General features: G+C 41.6%; 2 protein-coding genes across 2 annotated transcripts in view; one reads left to right on the forward strand and one right to left on the reverse strand.

The window, feature by feature from the left end:
• Positions 1–23,622, reverse strand: part of LOC122907372 (cytospin-B-like) — a 305,144-nt gene that overhangs the window by 223,148 nt on the left and 58,374 nt on the right.
• LOC122906810 (A-kinase anchor protein 10, mitochondrial-like) overlaps positions 4,338–23,622 on the forward strand; it is a 69,293-nt gene continuing 50,008 nt past the window's right edge. The window contains 3 exon segments of the mRNA XM_044249212.1: positions 4,338–4,571; positions 14,973–15,020; positions 21,108–21,290. Coding sequence (XP_044105147.1) covers positions 4,484–4,571; positions 14,973–15,020; positions 21,108–21,290 — 319 coding nt within the window. The 5' untranslated portion in view covers positions 4,338–4,483.

The following is a 23,622-nucleotide window of genomic DNA, read 5'->3' on the forward strand; positions in this document are numbered from 1 at the left end:
ACCCCATTGCCAGTGAAAACTGCTTTTATAGTTTTAGAGGCTGGGAAGTACATGCCTGTAGACCACCTGGGAAGAAATATTTGAGAATAGTTGTGTCATAGTCTTACCTCCAGAGCAGATCAAAGATGTTATACCCCTGGGGTGTATGTAAGGAAGTCTTTGTTATGCCTTTTTAAGAGATTATTGTCATATCTCCTACTTGTTTGGGGTTCCTTTGATGGGAAAAATGTTAACTAAGCTCCCATTTATCTTCCCTGATTAGACACTATAAAAGAAATAAATTACATTAAGCCCCAATTGCTTTTAGCTTTGATTAAAACTAAACTCAGAGGCCACAATTTTTCTTAGAGATAAATTTTACAAAGCTATGGATGCAAATGCTTTTGAGAATGGGAAACACTGGTTTAAGAATTAACCTTTGAGTGTTGATGAGAAATGTAAGTTACAGCAATGCACATTCTGAGACTTGTCATAAATTTGAGTTTGGTTTTGGCTGCTTACTAATAAGATACGGGAGCTTTTTTCCCCCTATAGTGTCAAAAGATTTATTTGAATAATTTCCTTGAGGTTATGAATGTTTGATATAGACAGCCACATTTGTTAGAATGTTTGCTATAGAATTTTTTGTTCAATTTGTAAAAAGTGTTTGTTATAGGAAATTACTTTTATTCACTGGCTTTGTGATAATTACCTGGCTGATTTTATCTCACTGATTTGTTGTAAATGATACAACTGGTATAAAAAGATCATGAGGAGGCCCCCTGGGTAGCATAGCCAGTCAAGTGTCTAACTCCTGGTTTTGCTCAGGTGGGGATCTCCTGGTGCTTGAGATCAAGCCCTATGTCTGGCTTGGTGCTTTATGTGGAGTCTGCTTGAGACTCTCCCTCTCTCCCTTTGCCCTGTCCTCCCTAAAATTAATAAATAAATCTTAAAAAAAAAGGACTGTATGGATTCCCTTAAAATTAGGAATATAATGGGCATGTGGGTGAATCAGTCAGTTAAGCAACTGCTTTTGGGTTAGGTAACCATCCCATGGCTGTGGGATCAAGTCCTGCATAGGGTTCCCTGATCTGCAGGGAGTCTGTTTCTCCCTCTGCTTCTTCCCCACCCCAGTTTGTGCACATGTGTTCCATCTCTCTCTCAAAAATAAATAAATGAATAAAAATAAATAAACTAACTTTAAAAAATTGGGACTATCATCAAAGGAATTCTTTCCAGTGAAAATTCATTTTGTTTTATGTGTATATTAAGGTGGCTTTCACAGATTAATTTAGAAATGCAATGCAGAATATCCGGTTTGCCACAACTGCATATTCAGGCGAATGGAATACTCTCGCTTATTTTTATATTCTTGTTTTATTTTAATTTTATTCCTCTGTGGATCATCAAGTTCCTGTAGATTAAATGGTAGTGTAATAGTACACTTAACGCTTCCCTAAGTGTATAAACACTTTAATGGGTGATGATTCAGAAGGCGTCTGCACTGCTAGGTATCATGCATCGCCTTCTATTTTCCCAATAAATAGCCACCCCATGCTGGAATCAGCTGATTAGGTATGAGCTACAGGTAGAAAGAAAGACAGGAGCAACTAGTATAAGCAAATAGCTTGGAGTCAGACTGACTGTGGTCGAAATCTTGTCTCTATCCCTTATTAGCCTTGTGCTTCCGGGGTAAGTTACTCTGAGCCTCAATGTCATCACCCATAAACTGGGGGTAATGATATTAGCCATCTCATGGGGTCTTTTGGTGGGGGGGAGAACGTAAACGTAAAGGATGAAGTAAGGGTGTGATAGTAGGGGTGCCAGGGTGGCTCAGTCAGATAAGCATCTGCTTTCAGCTCAGGTCATGATCCCAGGGTCCTGGGATCGAGCCCTGCATCGGATCCCCTGCTTGGTGGGAGGCATACTTCTTCTCCCACTCCCCCTGCTTATATTCCCTCTCTCGCTGTCTCTGTCAAATAAATAAACAAAATCTTTAGGAAAAAAAAAAAAGACAAAGCACTTTGTATACGGAGAGCACAGGAGTACCTAAGAAATAATGACAGGGGCGCCTGGGTGGCTCAGTAGGTTAAAGCCTCTGCCTTCAGCTCGGGTCATGATTCCGGGATCGAGCCCCATGTTGGGCTCTCTGCTCAGCAGGGAGCCTGCTTACCCCCCCACCCCCACCAGCCTCTCTGCTTACTTGTGATCTCTCTCTCTCTGTCAAATAAATAAATAAATAAATCTTAAAAAAAAGAAAGAAAGAAATAATGACAGGTATTACCACCTGAGAATACATATTCTGCTGCCCGGAGGAGTAAAGGCAGCTCCAGAATTTCTGCTACGAGGCACTCAAGAGCAATAATCACAGTGGAAGGCAGGGCTGGTCCTGCTTTTACATGGATTCTACGCTGAGTTAGAGAAAATGAGAAAGGGTTTGAGATTTGCAGGGATTAGAGTACTCCCCCTGGCTCCTGTCCAGTGATGATATTCAGGGGATTTCTTGCACTCCCCCTTCAGTCCCAGGCAACTAGCCAGTCAACAAATACAAGAAGGCGCTGCCAAGAGACTGGACTCCAGGGGGGGAAGAGAGAGAAGGGCCCCCTGCTTACACTTCTGCTAGATCCCACATAATTCCCTTATATCAACTGCACATCAGCTACACTCTTCCTTGTCTTCAGCCAATCTCATTGAAGGGCAAGACCTTTGGTTTTATTGGCCACAAGACAGCAGAGTGGTCCTCCTGAGTGCAGGCTGGTTTACAACAGCCCTCTGATCCTGGAAGGACACTGCCCAAATTCCACTGTGGCCTCTGCAGAGGCCCCCAGGAGATGAACAGACAACCATTCTCAACACCAACTCAGGGCCACACTCCCTTTACCTAGGCAGCAAGAGGTTTGATCTTAGGCGCTGGAGGTAACTAAGTTTGAAATCCAGGATTCACCCCTAGTTAGCTTGTGACCTTGGACAAGATACTTTACTGTGCCTAGTTTTCCCAACACCAAGACCCAAGGTCTATTCTTTTTTTTTTTTTAAAGATTTTATTTATTTGTCAGAGAGATAGAGAGAGCGAGCACAGGCAGAGTGGTAGGCAAAGTCAGAGGGAGAGGCAGAGGGAGAGGCAGGCTCCCCACGGAGCAAGGAGCCCGATGCGGGACTCGATCCCAGGACGCTGGGATCATGACCTGAGCCAAAGGCAGCTGCTCAACCAACTGAGCCACCCAGGCGTCCCCCAAGGTCTATCCTTAATCTGGAGGCTTTGGCAGAGTAGCTGCGTAGAAAACTCTCAATAAGTATCAGCTGTGATTACTTTACAGGCCCAGGACCAAAACAAATCTATTAAGTTGCTCTAATTATATGGTGAAAAGACACCGGGTTTTAGTTACAGTCTCAAACACTGACACTCCATAATCTTGGACAAGTTGGACTTCTTTTAGGTCCCGTTTCCCCAACCGTCACATGATTTTACTGATTTAAAAAATACTCAGTGGACATTTATTGAGTGCTATCTTCTATATGTCTTCCCCAAAGGAGCCCACACAACGCTTCAATTATTTCCCAATCGGCGCACTCACCCAGTGGTGAGGGACACTGAGAGGGCGGCGGAGACTTCGTTCCCCTCTGCTTTAGGGATGGATGGAGGGCCAGATTTACCCGGGAAAAGGCATTTGAACGAAGGTTGAAGGATCATTCACAAGTCGGCCTTGTAATTACTGGTGATGCTTTTATGTTACTGCCCCTTTCAGACTTAAGCATTCGTAGGATTTGGTTCTGAAAACAAGCCCACTTCTTTTTTATTGCCGAGGTCACTGTGATTGAGAAAGCCAGTGGAGCCGCATAAAACAGGTTATGCCTCCTCTTCCCCCTTCGAGGAACCGTGACCTTGCGGTATCCGCGCGACTGGGGGTGTGTGTTTGGTCTGCTCGCCTGGGCAAGCACGGGCTGCAGGTGCAGGGTGAAGCTGCTGTAGTCGGCCTGTGCCTTTCAGCCTCACTGGAACCGAGAAACAGGAGGGCTAAGGGGGAGCGCAGCAGTGCTGGCCTCGCCTTGTGTACAAGGGCACGCTCTGAGTGCCCACGGCCGGACGCCCCCAGACCTGAGGCACCGCGCCATCCACTCCAGGGTCCGGCGACAGCGGGGAGTGGAGAAGACTCCGGCTCCGGGAGGGTCAGTTTTGCGGGAACCGGATGGGCATCTCTCCAACCCTGGCAGCGACGCCGGACCTGGGAAAGGGCACAGGCCCCACACGCGCAGGATCACTTGGGCGGGCTGGCCGCGTGCCCCGGCACCCACGAGAGGAGGCGGGATGGGGGGCGGGGCCGGCGGGTCGGCCTCCCGTGAAGCCTCGCGCGGGGAAGGACCGGAACTCCGGGCGGGCGGCTTGTTGATAATATGACGGCAGGAGCTGCCTGGTCTTCTCGAGGAGGCGGTGGGGCCCACACCCGGAAGAAGGGTCTCTTTTCAGGCTAGTGCGGCGGCCGCTGCGGACCCGGCCGGTTGCTGAATGAGGGGAGCCGGGCCCTCCCCGCGACAGTCCCCCCGCGCCCTCCGCCCCGACCCGGGCCCCGCCATGTCCTTCTTCCGGCCGAAAGGTAGCAGAGGGGGCTCCGGCTGGGAGCCAGGCCGGGCTTCAGGGGCGGCGGTGGGGTAGGTGGGCCTGCACGGGCTTTCCTCCCGGGTGGTGGCGAGGCCCTCGGCTTCCGCGCAGACGCCCCCTGCGTGCCTTGCTTTGCTCCCGGACTCTGCAGGGAGGGAGAAGGTGGCCTCCTCGCGCGAGGTCAGAGGGGAATTATCTCGCTGGTCCAAAAGTGTTTGCCAGAGCCCGTACAAGTTAATGCCTGTTTGCGCAAACCCCGTTTTCGCGTTTGTGTGCTGTGTGTCTATAAACGGTGGATCCAGAAGAAGGAAATTCCTTTAGTACCTTGTTACGGAAGTCTCTGACTTTTCAGAATACTGAGGGTTTTCTATCTAAAAGCAACATGTGAAAAAGCTCTTTTCTTCAACTGGTGCTATTTTCTAGTTTCCCCTTTTTTGGGGGGTGGGGTGGGGGATCCTGCAGTTCCTAAATAACATTACTTATTGCTGAAAGTTCCCTAATGAAGACTATTTCTTTTGATGACTTAGCAAGTCAACTTAACTGTTGGAACGCTCACTTTGTAAACGAAATTTCCGATTTTCAATTTTAATAGTTGCCCAGTTTTTAAGCAGAGGCAGTTTAGTTTTGATCCTGGATAAAGTTGTTGTGTTGCATTTAAAGTATATATCCAGAATGAACAAGTGTAGGTCTTTTTGGGTGATAGTGGTTCTTTAAGTTTTGTTATTTAAGAGAAAAGGTATCAGAGGGGGGAAACAAAAAAAACCACTAAACCTTATCAGAGGCTTGGGTTCACATGACTGCTCTGCTACTGACTGTCACCTGGGATAAAAAAAAAAAGTGTTAACCCACTTTTTTCTCCTCTCTCAACCAAGAATTAGGTGGTTCCTAAAGGCCCCATTCAGATATGAATTCAAGAATTCTTTTTACGTACGTGCAGAGTTTTAGTAACTGATGTCATGGTGAGTGAATGGTACTGTGAGGAATGAATGAAAGCTCTGCTGAATGAAGGAAACCTGTAAAATGGTACAAGGAAGCTTTGTTGATAATGTACCTTGGTGTAGTTTATCGCTCTAATTTGTTTGACAGTGTTGAAGTGGTTTTTTTTAAGGGGGAAAGAAAGCATTCTGTGTATAATGAGGCAGATTGCATGTTACATAATAGACTGTTGTCTCTGTCCGACAAATACTTTTGAATGTCTGCTGCTTGGCAGGCACTGTGTTAGGCCCTCATTATTAAGCACTGAACAAGAAAATGTCCCTGCACCTATGTACCTTCTTGTCTGCTGGGACCGACAGACAATACATTTCTCTTTTAATACCTGTGTGTATTTACAAATTGATAACATGACAGAGATGAGGTGAGAGGAGAAGCATATTTTGGTTTGATGTTAGAGAGGGGCCTCAGCAGGTGACCTTGGAACTTAGAGCCAAGGGCTCAGTAGGAGGTACGAGAGGCTAGGGAAGAGCATGTCCAAAGGTTGTGAGTCAAGAAAGAGTTTGGTGTCCTTCAAGAAAGGAAGGAAGGCCACTGTGATTTGGGCTTGGAGCGGTAGACAAGATTCAGAGCTTTGTAGGCCATAGTTGGGTTTTATTTCAAATGCAGAGACATTATTTCAATTTATTATTATTATTATTTTTGAAAGAGAGAGAGCGCGAGAGGGATAGGGGAGAGGGAGAGAATCTTAAGTAGGCTACATGCTCAGTGTGGCGCTACTTCGGGGCTGGATCTCATGACCCTGAGATGGTGACCTGAGCTGAAATCCGGAGTCAGACACTTAACCAACTGAGCTACCCAGGCACCCCTTAGAATTTTTAAAGAGGAGTGATTTGATATTATGTTATAAAAAGATCATGGTAGTTGCTTTTTGCAGGCTGAATGTGGCAAGAGTAGAAGCTAGATGCTTCTGTTTAGGGATCCCATCCAGTCTTGAAATACCATTTTTAAATACCACCTATATGCAGACGACTCCTGAATTTACATCTCCAGCTTGAATTCTCTCCCGAGTTAAGAATGGTATATCCAACTGTTGGTCCACGTTATACCTCTACCTAATAGATACAGTATATCTGTTAATAGAAATAATAGGCTGACAGATGGCTGGCTCTTTGAGTTACTGTACCAAAATTTAACTCCAGATTTTTTGTCACCTCAGTAAATTGCATTTCTGTTCTTTTACTTGCTCAGTCTAAAACTTTAGTACCTTCTTGAACCTTTCTTTCTCTCCTGTATCTACATAAGCAAATCTGCTAAGTCTACCCCAGAATGTAACCAAATTCAGCATCTTCTCACCATCCCTGACTATTAACTCCCTGGTCTAGGTGGTCATCCCCGTAGATTGGACAGTTAAGTCCTCCTAGAGGATGTCACTCAAATCTCAGCTTAAAAGTTAAGAGGAAGCTGGTTTTATGAAAGTAGAGAAAATGGGTGCCAGGGTGGCTCAGTTGGTTGAGCGTCTGACTCTTGATTTGGACTCACATCATGATCTCAGGGTCGTGAGATGGAGGCCTGTGTTGAGTCCCTAGCTGAGCAGAGAGCCTACTTGGGATTCTCTCTGTCCCTTTCTTTCTGCTTCCCACCCCCACCTCCCCATCCCCTATCCCCTGTCAGCACTTGCTTGCTCACTTGCCTGCTCTCTCAAATAAATAAAATCTTCAAAGGCAGAAAGGAAATAGAGAAAGCAGAGTTATTTTGCTGTAGGCTTCAGTTTGGTTTCCCTTCTTCCAACCTTGACCCCTATCTCTTCAAATTTCTTCAGTAGCTTTCTGTACACGGCCCCCTTTAATCTTGTTCCCATTTCTTCTCTGTGTTCATCTCCTGCTCACCTTTTCCTGTTTTCTGTTTCCTTTTCACTGTTCTTTTTATATTGGCCTCTTTGTTGTCAAATACGTTCCTGCCTCAGGGCCTTTGCACTTAATTTTTTTTCCCCTCTGCCTAGAAACCTCTTCCCACAGGTACCCACTATTGTGTTCTCTCATCTCCTTGACATCTTGGTGAGGCTTTGTCTGTCCATCCTACTTTTAACATTGCAGTCCCCAGCCCTTGCACTCCTATCTTACCTACTTTCTCCACAGCATTTATCACCCTCTACTTTTCTATGTATTTTATTAAGATGGAAGCTGATTTTGTTCACAGCTGTATCCCCATGTATAGGTCAGTTCCTGGGCATAGTTAGGAATTTGGTAAATACTTGTTGAATAAATGAATAAAAACAAAAAATATCTGCTAGTAAAAAGTGCTGAACAGGGAATTTAAACTGATGTGGGAGTAGATCACAGGACAGCAGTCTTTGTTCAGATAATAAAGGAAGGCTTGTCTGAGAAGATGGTATTTAGTTTAAGATCTGAGTGAAGGGAGAGAGCCAGCCTCACAAAAGATCAAAGGAACTGCATTCTAACCAGAGAGAACTAGAAGTACAAATGTCTGAAGGCAGCAATAGCTGAGTGCGTTTAAGGAACCTGAAGAAGGCTGAAACTTAGGGGGTATAGGATATGCTTTGGAGACAGAAATAGCATAACTTGAACAAGTGATTGGAGTGAAGAAAAACTGGGAAAGTTTTGGACTTACAGCATGGGGCAGGAAGAATTAAGAACTGTTTTTGGCAATTATGACTTTGTGTAACAGACATCCATGTGGATATGTCAAGGTAGCAGTGGGATGTATGAATCTGTAGTTCTAGGAAGAGGTCAGAACTTGAGATACGGTTCTGGCTTTAGAAATATTTTGCAGGGGTACCTGGGTGGCCCAGTCAGATAAGCCACTGCCTTCAGCTCGGGTCATGATCCCAGGATCCTGAGATCGAGCCCCTGCATTATGCTCAGCAGGGAGCCTGGTTCTCCCTCTTCCTCTGCCTGCCACTCCCCCTGCTTGTGTGCTCTCTCTCTGTGTTAAATACATAAATAAAATCTTCAAAAAAAAACCATTTTGCATAACTGATGATTAATGACATGGGACTAAATGAGATCGCCTAGAGAATACATAAAATGTGAGGATTAGTTATGTTGAAAGGCTAAGGCTATTATAACAAAGGTACACTGAAGTGTAATGGTTCAAAAAAGATAGATTTTTTTTTTTATTACTCTCTTGAATTTAACAGTCCAAGTTTATTGGGTGGCTTTGCTTCACAGTCATTCAGGGATCTTTCCTCCCATATTGTTACACCTCTTTCCCTTGGGGTGTGGTCTGTTGTCAAAGCTGGGTCATAGCCTCTTCTGTCTGTCCTCAGTCCCCTGATCCATGGTAAGGAGGAAAGAGAAGCTTTGGCAGGAAAGTGACACAAAATTATTTCTATTCATATTCTTTTGGTGAGAAGTTAGTCATATGGTCATAGATAACTGCAAAAGCTTCTGGGAAATGTAGAGTAACTAGCCAGCTAGTAGCTAGCTAATAGGCTATAGTCCTCTTGCTAGAAAGAGGAAAATGAGTTCTGTGGCCAGGTAGCACTTCCTGCCATACTGTACACAAGAACAGAGCCTTGGTGAAAGTTCTAGAGTTAAGCCAGCTTTTAGAAGTTAAATTGAGGGGCACCTGGATGGCTCAGATGGGTGGCCTTTAGCTGCCTTTAGCTCAGATCAGGATTTCCAGGTCCAGGGATTGAGCCCCATGTCACTTCCGGTTCTACAGAGGTCTGCTTCTCCCTCTTCTTCTCCCCCTGCTTGTACTCTGTCTGTCTGTCTGTGTGTCTCTCTCTCAAAAGAATAAATCTTTACAAAAAACTTTTTTAAAAAGTTAAATAGAGGAACACGAGCCATTGGCAAAGGGGAATCAAAAATAAAATACCAGGGGCACCTGGGTGGCTCAGTGGGTTAAAGCCTCTGCCTTCGGCTCAGGTCATGATCCCAGGGTCTTGGGGTCGAGCCCTGCCTCAGGCTCTCTGCTCAGCGGGGAGCCTGCTTCCTCCTCTATCTCTGCCTGCCTCTGTGCCTACTTGTGATCTCTGTCAAATAAATAAATAATATCTTTTAAAAAAAAGGTAAATGCGTGGAGAAAGATATACCTTAAAAAAAATACAAGTTATAAAGGAGTGTGATATCATGGAAGCTAAGAGAAGATAGTGTTTAAAAAAGAAGGGTGTGTTGTGTTGAATGTCACTTGCAGGATCAAGATGAAATAACTACTTAGTTTGATAATGTGGGAGTAATTGATGACTTTTGAGAGAGGTATCAGTATCAGTGGAATGGGTTGGAGGGAGAAGGTGAAGTGTGGAAAAGTAGCAAGAGTAAAAACACCCTTTTCAAGAAACTGCAGTGAAAAGGAACTAAAAGGGGCTCTTGGGTTAAGCGATTTTTTTTCTTTTTTTTAAGATAAAAGGTGCTAGAACATGTTTGTATGGCGATAGAAATGATCTGGTAGAGAGGGAGAAAATGATACAGAAGAGAGAGGTGTTACTTGAGGCAGTAAAGTTCTTGAGAACTCCTGAAGGATGGGATTAAAGCTTGACTCTACCAAGATTTGGTTAGGGTATCCTGCCGTTGGGAATGGCAGTTGGTAGGACTACTTATATAATGTTTAAAAACCTTCAATCAATGCTATATGTTGTTTACAGATGCAGAAATATGTTAAAGAGTAAAACTGTAGGTGGAGACAATAATCTATTTTATGAAATTATTTCCCTGGGGAGAAGGGGAAATCCAATCAGGGAGAGAATTAATTTTCACATGCATGTCTTCTTTTGAAAAATTTTTAGAAGCAAATTAGTATAATCTTAAGATTTGACAAACCTGAGTATTACTCAGATTAAATTCTAGTATTGTCTTTGTTTTAGATGTTTCATAATACAAGGAAATAAAGAAACAAGAAAAAGTATAGTTAGCAATATAGAATAATGTAGTTGAAATAAACCTAAATCAGCAGTCACAATAAATGTAAAGACTGTATGGCTAAAAGACAAAAAGTTAGGCTGGATAATAAACCAAAATCCAGCAATAAACTACTGGGAACACAACTAAGACATAAGGACATAGAGAAATTGAAAATAACTGGATGGCAGGATATAGTAGACAAATGTCAACCAGAAGAAAGCTGTGTGGCAGATGACATACTTGAAACAACAAAACATTATCAGGGATAAAAAGGTGACTACATTATGATAAAATGAAAATGGTAGTAGGAAGATAAAACTCTGAACTGCTTTGAACCTAATATCAGTCTCAAAATACATAAAGCAAAATATACAGATTTACCAGGAGAAATCAACAAATTTACACAGTTTTTTTTTAAGATTTTATTTATTTATTTGACAGACAGATCACAAGTAGGCAGAGAGAGAGAGGAGGAAGCAGGCTCCCTGTTCAGCAGAGAGCCCGATGCAGGGCTCGATCCCAGGACCCTGGGATCATGACCTGAGCTGAAGGCAGGGGCTTTAACCCACTGAGCCACCCAGGCGCCCCAAATTTACACAGTTTTAAGAATGATCTTCTTCAGACATCTAGAGCAGTAATCACAATAAACAGAAATGGGCTGTCCCAGTGAAAAGACTAGATTCCTCCTGTATGCCATTTAGTATAAAAAGGATCATAAGAAGGTTAAAAGTAAAAAGATGGGAAAATATATCAGGGATATTACACAAAAAGAAAGCTAATATAGTCTTCACAATAGCACAAAACAAAAAGTAGGGAAATTTTAAGTTTTGGAATGGAAAGGAGACAAAGGAATGGTTAGTCCCAGATAACATAATTGCATATATAAAAAAACTGAAGAAGATCTACACTCATACTTTTAGAACTCATAAAAGTTAAAAGAGTTCAGCTGGGTTTTAAAAATATATGTGTTTATATGGGATTATTTAAAACTCAGTTTTACCACTATATGCCAGTAAAAACAAAACTAAAATCATTATAGAGTTTATAAAACCTAATTTGACATGAAAGAAGACCCAGATAAATGGAGAGGTATACTATGTTCATGGATAGAAAGACTCAATCCCAGAAAGATGTGAACTCTCCCCCACATTAATCATTCAGTCAGTGCTACTTTAAAAATTCCTGTAGGGGTTTTAGGATCAGGACAAGTTGACACTATAATTAATAGAGCAGGTAGTTTTGTAAGAGAATAAGGTAGAGGACTTGGCCCTGTCAAAGGCTGATTATATGGTTAAGTAATTAAGACTGAAATTAAATGCCCAGGAAAAAACCCATGTGTGTATGAGAACTTGGTATATAAAGAGTTCCTGTTTAGTTGAGAAAGGTTGGACTAATCAGTAAGTGATGTTTGCTGTCCCTCTGGCAGAAAAATAATTAGGATTTTTCTATGTCGTATCATATACATCAGGGGTCAGTTAATTTTCTGTTCAAGACAAGATGGTGTCCTTGTAGCCATAGATTATATGTTAACAAATGGACATGGCTGTGTTAAACTAAAACTTTATTTATAAAAAACTGAAGGTGGGCTTGATTTGGCCCATGAGCTGTAGTTTCCCAATATCTGACAAACAAATAAATACAGGTAGATAAGAGCCCAGAATTTTAAAAAGCAACATTTGAAATCATATGGAAGAAAATACAGAGGGAAAAAAAAAATCTGATCCTGGGCTAGGAAAGGATATCTTTAAGACATAGGAAAATACAATCCACATAATGTAAATTTGGCTACATTAAAATTTAAAGCTTCCATACAATAAAATACACATAAGGTATTTGAAACACCAAGGATTAACATCCAGAATATGAGTGGAATTTCTGCAAATCAGTAAAGGACAAAGGAATCGAGTAGCCAGCCCATAAAAGAAGATACCTAAATACCCAATAAATACAAAAGGATATTTCCTCAGAGGAACTCAAGAAAATGAATTAAAAGTACATCAAATACCATTGAAAAATATTAATTAAATGGCCACTTTCATTAAAACTGCCCATCACTGGTTACCTATTAATTCCACTTATAGTGTTTTATCCTAGAGAAGTTTTTTTTTTTAAAGATTATATTTATTTATTAGAGAGAGAGAGAGAGAGAGAGCGCGCACAAGCAGGGAGAGGGGCAGAGGGAGAAGGAGAGGCAGACTCATGGCTGAGCTGGGAGTCTGATGTGGGGCTTGATCCCAGGACCTGAAGATCATGACCTGAGCTGAAGGCGGATGCTCAACTATCTGAGCTACCCAGGCACCCCTCCTAGAGAACTTCTTACATATAGACTACATAGGAAGACATGTACTAAAATGAATCAATAAAGGTGTATTTTAGAAATTCAGCAGCTAAAATGAAAGTACTAGAGCTACATGAATGCATCAGTATAGAGAAGTCAAATTATGGGATGAATACAAGCTTCAGATATGTGTAGAAGAATACTATTCATTTCATTTTTAAAGATCTATAGAATAACTGCATGTTTTACACTCAGGTAGTAATAGTCTAAAAACATAAATGGTAGAAAACATCCAATTTAGGGCAGTATTTATCTCCGGGAAGGGAAGAGTAGTGGGATCAGGTAGTGAGTCATAGGACCCTTTATATAATATTTGGGGGGAAAAGGGAAGTAAGGCAAAACACTAATAATGTGGTTATTGTTGGATTGTGTGTGTACTTGTCTGTTTCAAGTATTGACGAGATCTGATTGATGAGAATGTATTGAAGGTGACAAAAGTGGAAATATGGAGGTATGTTTTAGTGGTTAAAATCCGTTGGTCTTAGAAGTGTTTTGAGTGTGGGAAGTAAAGGAGAGACATGTTAAGAATGACTCCAAGATTTTTGGCCTGAGAAACTGGGGTGGGAGTGTCTGTCATTCATGAGAAAAATGAAAAGTGAAGTAAACCAGGTTTGGGAAGAGAGGGTATGTTCCATTTTGGACGAGTGTAATTCTGGAAGAGGATGGGTAGATGGTTAAACAAAATGAATTTTAAGGTCAGGAAGGTTTTACACTAGAAATAGAAATTCAGGATTCATAGCTTGTCTGTGGTATTGAAAGCCTTCAGAATGGGTAAGCTCAGCCAGGAAATACACATGTGTACGTAGTGAAAAGAAAAGGTGCCCAACTTTCTCTGAGAAACTCTCAGTAGGTAGAAGTTGACCAGGCAATAAACTGAGAAGGAGCAGCTGGAAACCAGGGAGTCGAGTGCCTTGGAAGTCCAGACAAGTTCATGTTTCAAGTAGGAGAAGCAGTCAGTTTGCAGATGCAACCCAGTTGCTTCTACTACATTACCTTATTATTTTTTTTTCTTTCCAACAGCAGTGATCAGTACCTGAAATGATAATTTTTGTTCATGTTTGTCTCCACATTCTTGTATGTAGACTTCTTGAAGACAGGACTGTTCCTTCCTGAGCCAGGACAATGTCTAGCACATACGAGGCACTCACATACTTGTTGATGGATTAATTTATCTGATACTTTGAGAGCTTGTTATTTCCTGCTACTAGCCTTTCAGTGTTGACTGTTGAAGAGCACATGTTGGGATTTTTTATTTTGATAGGCTTTTCATGGTGGGGTTAAAGAAAATTTAATGTTGGAAAAAAATACAAGAAAAGTAAGGAAGGTTAAAAATAGTCTTATGTCGGGGCACCTGGCTGGCTCAGTGGGTTAAAGCCACTGCTTTCGGCTCAGGTCATGACTCCCAGAGTTCTGGGATCGAGCCCCATATCAGGCTCTTTGCTCAGCTGGGAGCCTGCTTCTCTCTGTCTCTCTGCCTACTTGTGATTTCTGTCTGTCAAATAAATAAATAAAATCTTTAAAAAAAATAGTCTTATGTCAGATCCTGTAGGAGTTCACGCTTTGCTTAAGCTGCCATGTACCTTCCTTTCTTGGATATTACATTGTTAGCATATTTGCAGTAGAATTTCTACTGTTTTGTATAATGGAGAAGAGACTGTGTAGCACTTTAAGAGAAGTTGTTAAGCCTTGAGTATTAGATATTTAGACTATAAGTTTAGAATGTTTTTATTTGCTGCTATGAGAGGAATACACAAAAAGTAAGATACGATATACAAAGAACTCTTTTTCTTGAAGACGCATCTAGTGGCACATTTTAATAATATTAGTTAACATCCTAAATTAACCTTGTACCTCGTACTCTTCTGGGCTCTTTTTAATTTTTTTTTCACTCATAACCCTCTAAGGTAGATGTTGTTATTACTGTTCTAAAGTTATAAATCAAGGAAATTGAGACCCAGAGAAGTAAAGTAACTGGTCCATGGTCAGAGGGCTGTGTAATAAGTTGCAAGCTAGATTTGAACCCAGGTATTCTGACATTGTCTCTCCATTAGCACGCTCAGTGCTCTTGACTGAACGATGTTCAAGGGTCACTTCCTTTCCCCTGACAACTGTCTCGCCCTGTCCCCCTCCAAGGTGTTATTCCATTGTTGTACAGCTGTGAATATTCATCTGTTAGAACAAAGCTTGTCTAATTTTTACATCGTACAGATGGGATCTTTTTGACTGTAGAAGTTGGTCATGATGCTTTTTTATCTTCCAGTGAAAGGCAAAGAACAAGAGAAAACCTCAGATGTCAAGTCAATTAAAGGTGAGTTCAGTGGTGTTCCATTGTGTTAAAAAAGTGATGTGCTTTGCATTTACAGGCTATTTAAACCTGTTATCTTCCCCCCTTCTCTTGCCATTAATCATCTCTGCCTTCTTTTGTAATTATTTATGATTGTGACTTATTTCCTTGTTTGACTTGTATATTCTTCAGCACCTTGCATATATGATAGGCTTTTGCTAAGCACTTGTTGGCTGTCCTAGTGATACAGTAAACCAATGCCCTCCATTAATCACATGTTTGTTCACTAGAATTAATGAGTTGATTTTATTATTTTTTTAACTTAAAATCAGTGAATTAACATTGAGTGTATTGTTAGTGTCAGAGGTAGAGTTTAGTGATTCATCTGTTGCATATAACACCCAGTGCTCAGGATTAGATCAGGTGTCCTCCTTAATGTCTATCACCCGTTACCCCATCCCCTCATACCTCCCCTCCAGCAACCCTCAGTTTCTTTCCTGTAGTTGAGCATCTCTTATGGTTTGTAGTTGACTTTATTGTTTAAAAAAGCAAAAAGCGAGGGGTGCTTGCATGGGTTGAGTGTCTGGCTCTTGGTTTTGGCTCAGGGTCGTGAGGTCAAGCTCTGTGTTGGGTGCTCGGCTCAGTGTGGAGTCTGCTGCAGACTCTCTCTCCATCTGCCCCTCCCCACTGTGCTCACTCTCTCTCTTTCTAAAATAAATAAATAACATCTTTTTTATTTTTTAAAATTTATTTTATTTGAGAGACAGAGAGAGCACAAATGGGAGGAAGGGCAGAGGAGGGGAAGCAGACTCCCCACCAAGAAAGGAAACAGATGCAGAGATCGATCTTAGGACCCTGGGATTATGACCTGAGCTGAAGGCAGAGGCTTAACTGACTGAGCCACCCAGGTGCCCCATAAATAAATCTTTAAAAACAAAACAAAAAGTGCCTGCTGGGTGGCTCAGTGGGGTAAAGCCTCTGCCTTTGGCTCCGGTCATGATCCCAGGGTCCTATGATCGAGCCCCACATCAGGTTCTCTGCTTGGCAGGGAGCTTGCTCCCCACTCACCCCACCCCCGGCCTACTAGTGATCTCTGTCAAATAAATAAAATCTTAAAAAAACAAAACAAAACACAAAAACAAAAAAACTCAAAGTGAAAAATACTCTGAACTCAGCTGACAGCTCTGGAGTAAAGAACTTCCACTTACAAGGCTTGGCTTTCTGTTGTTTACCCGGAAGTATGGATCATTATAGTTTTTACTTCTCTGTTACTTTGGATGAATGGTCTTAACTTAAATTTATCCAGAGTACTTTATTGTAATCAGTATATTATCTATGTTTATAGGCTAGAGCATGCTTCTTTAGGTTGTAATCTCTACTATAGTTTTGACTGATTTTATTATATTAATTACAAAGATTGGAATGGAAAATTATAATGGAAATTGTTTATATAGCCGTTAATGTAAATTTCATAAATAAAATCTATTTACATGAGATCTATAGATTGCTACTTAGACTTTTTTTTAAGATTTTATTTATTTATTTGACAGACAGAGATCACAAGTAGGCAGAGAGGCAGGCAGAGAGAGAAGGAAGGGAAGAAGGCTCCCTGCTGAGCAGAGAGCCCAATTCGGGACTCGATCCCAGGACTCCGGGATCATGACCTGAGCCGAAGGCAGAGGCATTAACCCACTGAGCCACCCAGGTGCCCGCTACTTAGACTCTTTTTCAGATGTTTGTATCTTATGTGGCTAGCATTGAGTATTAACCATTTATGCTCAGTTTGCTGGAGAGTGACTAATTATAACTTAAGAGATTTGTAATATTAGGGAAGAGCTAGGGTACTTTACAGTCTTATTTTCTGCTTACGTCTGTTAATTTTAAGCCAGGTGTTTATGAACCGTGTTGGTTCATACTGCTTTCCTTAAGCAGAATTTGATTGACTTTGATAAATACTTCAAGCCCTTAGCAAGCAGCATGTGTAAAGACGAGATCCGAATGTAGAAGGAAGGGGTTTGATGTCTCAGGCACTTTATATTTCTCAGGTCTTCTACTCTAAACTGCTACTAACAGTGTGACCTTGGGAAGACCTGTAACCTTCCTCGGATTCTTCATTTGTGGAGTGAGAGGGTTGGCCTGCCTAACTTCTGAAACTGTACCTGGCTAAAAAAATTCCATGTTCCTACCCTGTGACAGTACATAATCTGTGCTTAGCATTCACTGGCTTACCTTAGAATCTTACAGAACAGAATCTTACAGAATCTTCCTTTCATAGGAAACAGGCCCTCAAGAAGTTTGCAGTATGATTAGAGCTTAGACGTGGAATAGTAGCAAATACACCAACATACTAATAACAACCATTTCTTTTTTTTTTTTTAAAGATTTTATTTATTTATTTGAGAGAGAGAGCATGAGCGAGGAGAAGGTCAGAGAGCGAAGCAGACTCCCCATGGAGCTGGGAGCCCGATGTGGGACTCGATCCCGGGACTCCAGGATCACGCCCTGAGCCGAAGGCAGTCGTCCAACCAACTGAGCCACCCAGGCGTCCCAATAACAACCATTTCTTGAACACCTGTTCTGTTGTAGGCATTAGCCAAAAACTGAGGCTAGGCAAAAAAAAAAAAAAGACTTTGCTCCTGTACTCACTGAACTTAGAGATTGATAGGGGAGAGGAACATTCATCAAGTGAGTCCACAGATGGCATGGGCTGGATCTACAGTGATGAAAATAAAGAGAGATGGAGTGATCAGTTCAGAGCAAAAATCAATAGAACTTTGTTATTGATTAAATAGGAGGTGTAAGGGATAGGAAGGTTTCAGTTTAACACCTACTTTTCTGGCTTGCCTAACTGTGTGACTGGTGGAGAACCAAGTTGGGAAATTATATGTTCAATTTTGGAATGGTGGGTGGGAGGTAGTTGGAGACATTTACATATATTATTTTATCCACATAATTCTAGAGTCTGAGATTCCAACCAAAGGTAAAAGGGTGATTTTTCTAGAGTCTGGCAGACCAAAGCTCAAGTTCTGCCTGTTGAAACAACTACTATCTCATTGACATGTATCAAGTATTTAACTTTTGTCTTTCTGCATCTCAAAAATGAGGAAAATAGGGGTGCCTGGGTTAAAGCCTCTGCCTTTGGCTCAGGTCATGATCTCAGGGTCCTGGAATTGAGTCCCTATCGGGCTCTCTGATCAGCAGGGAGCCTGCTTCCTTCTCTCTCTCTCTCTCTCTCTGCCTGCCTCTCTGCCTACTTGTGATCTCTGTCAAATAAATAAATAAAATCTTTTAAAAAAATTTGAGGAAAATACTGGTCTTGCAAAATTGGTGTAAGAGATAATGAAGTAATATACCCTCCAAAAAATGTGTATCGAGCCCCCAGTACAAGGTTTGGTACGTAGGAGGTACTACTCTGGTAGCTCTTGTTGTAGCAGAAGAGGCCCTGAACATGATGGCTTAGTTAGATGAAATATTGTGAGGAGTTCAGAGGAATTTGTGATCAGCAAATGCTTTTTTAAGTGTGGGGAAGGTTTTGTAGAAATGGGACTTAATCTATATAAAAGTTGAATAATAAGGATTTGAGTGAAAGAGGCAGTTCTTTCTCTTTTCCCTAACAGCCCAGCCTCTTCTTTGAGTATATATTGGGCAGAGGGACCTTCAGACAAGTAAGGGGGTATTTTCACAGAAGATTGATACCCAGTTGTAAGGACCTTAGAGACCAGAATAGAGAGTTTAGACAGAGAACATAGGGAGCCTGTAGGCTTTGAGTAGGATGTTGATGCTTTATATACGGTATTTATGAAAGGTAAGTCTGGAAGAGTTCTATAGGATGGAAACCAAAGAAGTCGTTTTGCTGTAATACAGAAAAGCCTGTATTAAGGGTGTGGTGTTGATAATAAACATGTAAGTAGATGTATAATATCTTTAAGAAAAAATCAACCAATCTTAGGTAAACATGTAGAGTGAAAAAGAATGGGCCCATGATTCTGAGCTTTGGAGACTGGCAGGTTGAGCAGAGATAGGGAAATCGAATAGGAGCATTAGTTTGGAAGAAGATGCGGTGAGTTTGGTATTTGGACAAATTGGTCTTGATATGGTCAAGTCAAAGTGAGAATAGCTAGCGGTAAGGAATTAATAGGCCCCAAGCCCAGATCAAAGGCCAGGTGTCAGATGCAGGTCAGGGCTTACTCCCTGGGGCTCCAGTTCCATAGAAGTGTACCCTAAGAGCTGCTGCAGAGAGGTCCAGAGTGTGAGTGAGACGTTCCCCTTGAGTCAACCAGAGTTACTAATAACTGTTTTGTTTTGTTTTTTAATGTATTTATTTATTTATTTGACAGAGAGAGACATAGTGAGAGAGGGAACACAAGCAGGGGCAGGATGGCGGTGTGAGAGGGAGAAGGAGTCTCCCCACCGAGCAGGGAGCCCGAAGTGGGGCTCAGTCCCAGGATGCTGGAATTATGGCCTGGGCCAAAGGCAGACGCTTAATGACTGAGCCACCCGGACGTCCCCTAATAACTCTTTTTAAAAATCTCCTTTAGATATCTGTTTAGATTTTAGGTACCTATTTTATCTGGTTTTATTTATTTTAACAGATGTGTCAGGGTCTCAAGTTTATTTGTGGGAAAAAGAGGAGTACTTACAGGTTTAAATAATCTTTTCAGAAAAGTTGGCTCTAGTAATAATTAAAAGGTTGGAGAGTAAATGTTTCTAGCAAAAAGAATAAAAGAGCAGAGAGCCTCAGGAGGAGGAGTCAGGGAAGGAGACCATTTCCGACATGGTGGACATTTTTTAAAATTTCTTTTTTAAGATTTTACTTATTTGTTAGAGAGAGAGCACAAGCAGGGAGAGTAGCAGGCAGAGGGAGAAGCAGGTTCCCCACAGAGCAGGAAGCTCTGTGTATGGAACTGCGTCTCAGGAGTCTGGGATCATGACCTGAGCAGAAGGCAGATGCTTAGCCTACTGTACCACCCAGGTGTCCCTTCTGTCCTTGCTATAGCAATGTGCTAGGCCAACACTTCTTTTTTTTTTTTTTTAAAGATTTTATTTATTTATTTGAGATAGAGACAGTGAGAGAGAACATGAGTGAGGAGAAGGTCAGAGAGAGAAGCAGACTCCCCATGGAGCTGGGAGCCCGATGCGGGACTCGATCCTGGGACTCCGGGATCATGACCTGAGCCGAAGGCAGTCGTCCAACCAACTGAGCCACCCAGGCGTCCCTAGGCCAACACTTCTTAAAGACCTTTACTAAGAGTCTTTAATATTTGTATGGAATAAATAGGAGAGTTTGAATGCTGATCCAGCTGTAGCAACGTCACAGGACTACTTTGACAGTGTTGTAATACTGAGTTGCTTATTTCCTGTTAGCAAATGGGTAATTTCTTTATTCTGACGTCAATAGGCCCTTTCGTCAGACTACTAAGGAAAATGTATTTTGTGAATTTTTTAAGTGTGCTTTATCTCAAGCAGCTTGATCCTTGATCATAAATGTTTTTCATTAGAGAAATTTTGTTACCCAATTAAAAAGTAAAATAAGGGGATGCCTGGGTGGCTTAAGCGTCTGCCTTCAGTTCAGGTCATGATCCCAGGGGCCTGGGATGGAGTCCCACATTGGGCTTCCTACTCAGCAGGGAGCCTGCTTCTCCCTCAGCCTGCTGTTTCCCCCGGCTTGTGTACTCCCTCTCTCTTCCTCTGACAAAAAAATAAAATAAAATAAGTATTCTGAAGAATGTTTTTCTCACTTTTACCCCATTTCACAAGTTTTAGTTTTGTTCCTTGGACAAAAAGGATTAAGGAATTGAAAAGGTCCATATATCAGAATGTTTTCTGGCTTTGGTACTTTCTGTCATCAGTAGAAGTTCTCAAAGAAACATCTCTTGTTTTAAGTTCCATTTTTGGCACAGTATTTTGAGAGTTATAAATAATAATAGGACATTGCTTTCCAGTTTTCTGCTGCTTGATTCCCTTTCCCGTTAAGTATTTTTTGTTGAGTGTGTATGCTTAAGGGAGGTGTTACAAAATTTAATTTTTAAAGTTCTCTTAAAGTCCTTTAGGAGACATTTTTAGGCTATCAAATTATGTTTAATTTTTAACCTTTTTCCCCCCAAATTATAGCTTCAATATCTGTACATTCCCCACAAAAAAGCACTAAAAATCATGCCTTGCTGGAGGCAGCAGGACCAAGTCATGTTGCAATCAATGCCATTTCTGCCAAGATGGACTCTTTTTCAAGTAGCAGGACAGCAACACTTAAGAAGCAGCCAAGCCACATGGAGGCTGCTCATTTTGGCGACCTGGGTAAGTGACTCACTTTTTGTTAACTTCTAGTAGGAAGGATTGAGTGTGTTATGGGAAACTCTTGCTGGAGGATAGTAGAACTGTATAATGGGAATGTGCTTTAAGATAAGAGCATGTGTTTCTTGATCTGTATTTAAGATAAGAGCATGTGTTTCTTGATCTGTGGGTTGTGAGTTTGATCCCCACATTGGGCATGGAGCCTTCTTAAAATAAAATTTGGGGCACCTGAGGGCTCATTCATTAGGTGTCTGCCTTCGGCTCGGGTCATGATCCCGGGGTCCTGGGATCGAGCCTCGCATTAGGCTCCCTGCTTGGCGGGAAGCCAGCTTCTTCCTCTCCTACTTCCCCTGCTTATATTTCCCTTCTCGCTATCTCTGTCACTGTCAAATGAATAAATAAAATGTTATAAAAAAATAAATAAAATTTAAAAAGTAAATAAAAATAACAGCTACAAGTATAACAAATGATACTCTATTACGTTCCCATAAGCAAAAAATATAAAGCATTCTCAGTTAAAAAAAAAAAAAGGGCCATTTCCAGAAGAAGAAATACATTTAACCAGTAATTATATGAACAAGATGCCTCATTTCACTCATACTCAGGAAATTGCAAATTTAAGTAATGAGTTAATGTTCTCCCTAACACATCAGCAAATCTTTAAAGTTTGACAATTTGAATGGTAACGGAGATGCAGAGAAATAGCCAGTCCTATTTAGTGGAAGTGTAGATTGATGAAGATTTTTTTGGAAGGCAGTGTGGAAGTAGTTATCAGAATGTAAAATAGAAGATCTAGCCCTCAGAGGTAGTCACATATATGCCAAAAGATGTAGATGCAAGTATGTATAAAGCTTTTATTGCAGTGTTATTTGTGAAAGCAAAAAATGAGGAACAACAGGTACATATCTGGCGATGGAGAAGTAGATACATTGTGGTGTCCCCGCATCTGGAATATTAGGGAGCCATTTAAAAGTCCGAAGATGACCTAGAGAAATATCTAAGGTTAAAGTGCAAAAAGCAGGTCACATAACAGTGAGTGTAATAGGATCCCTACTATGTTAAAATAACTTCTTCCCCCCTGCCCCCAAAAAAGATACGAAGGAGATCGAATTTTCGCCCACAGTTCTGCACTTCATAAAAGTTGTGTGTCATGGCATCATAAATTGAAAGAAAAGTGAATAAATTGATGTCTAATTAAATTAGCCCGTCTTTTGACCTATTTGCTTAACAGTTGTGTATCTTCAAAGATGTCAGAGTGTCTGTGGGCCACACTCAGCAGTACACTGCAAACAGCATTTGTATTGATCACAAAATAAAATTGTAAGTTTTACTGGATTACACCTGTGTTGCTGGTGGGGATGTGAAATGGTACAGGCACTCTGGAAAATAGTTTGGTGTTTCTTGTGGAGCAGAACGTGCAGATGTCATATGACCCTGCAGTTGCACTCTTCAGCTTTTATCCTAGAGAAGTGGAAACTTACATTCCCACAAAAGCCTGTACCCCGATGTCCATAGCAGCTTAAAAGCCGAAACCCGGCTGTCTTGCAGCATCGAGTGAGTGGTTAGACACACTGGTACTTGCATACCACAGAATACTGCTCAGCCATGAAGAAGAGCACACTATTGATTTACCTCACAGCTTGGGTGAGTCCCAAGGGAATTGTGCTGAGCGTCAAAAGCCAGTCCCAAAAGGTTATGCGCAGTAGGATTCCATTTGTATAATATTTTTGAAATGACAAAATTAGAGAAATGAAGGATAGAGTAGTGTTTGCCAGGGCCGAGGAATGGAGGAGGTGGTTACAAAAGGCCACATGAGGCATCCATGTGGCATTGGAACTGTTCAGTAACTTGGCAGTTACCCAGGGTAAAGTTGCATGGATTCCCTTGCATGGAATGAAGTCCACAGTTGTGTACAGGTGAAATGGGAAGATCAGAGTAAGATTGGTGGTTGTAGCAACATCAGTACCTTGATGTGATACTGTAATATGGTAATGTAAGATGTTACCTTGGGGAACCTCGGTAAAGGGTACATGGGATCTCCCTGTATTGTATCTTATTGTTGTATTTGAACTTACCATTATCTCAGAATTAAAATTTTAATTTAAAAATTAGTAAATCTTGCAAAGGATCAGAATTTTGTGAAGTTCAAGAAAGGGAGGTTGACAGAGATGTACTGGTTAACCTTGAACATGAGACACCCAGGAGGTGCCTGGGTAGCACAGTCGGTTAAGCACCCCACTCTTGATTTCAGCTCAGGTAGGGTCATGAGATTAGAGCCGGTGTTGGGTTGGGCTGTGCTTGCTCACTCGCACCCTCTCTCGGAAAAAAAAAAAAA

The sequence above is a fragment of the Neovison vison genome, chromosome 5, assembly GCF_020171115.1.
Source record: "Neovison vison isolate M4711 chromosome 5, ASM_NN_V1, whole genome shotgun sequence".
Lineage (NCBI taxonomy): Eukaryota > Metazoa > Chordata > Mammalia > Carnivora > Mustelidae > Neogale > Neogale vison.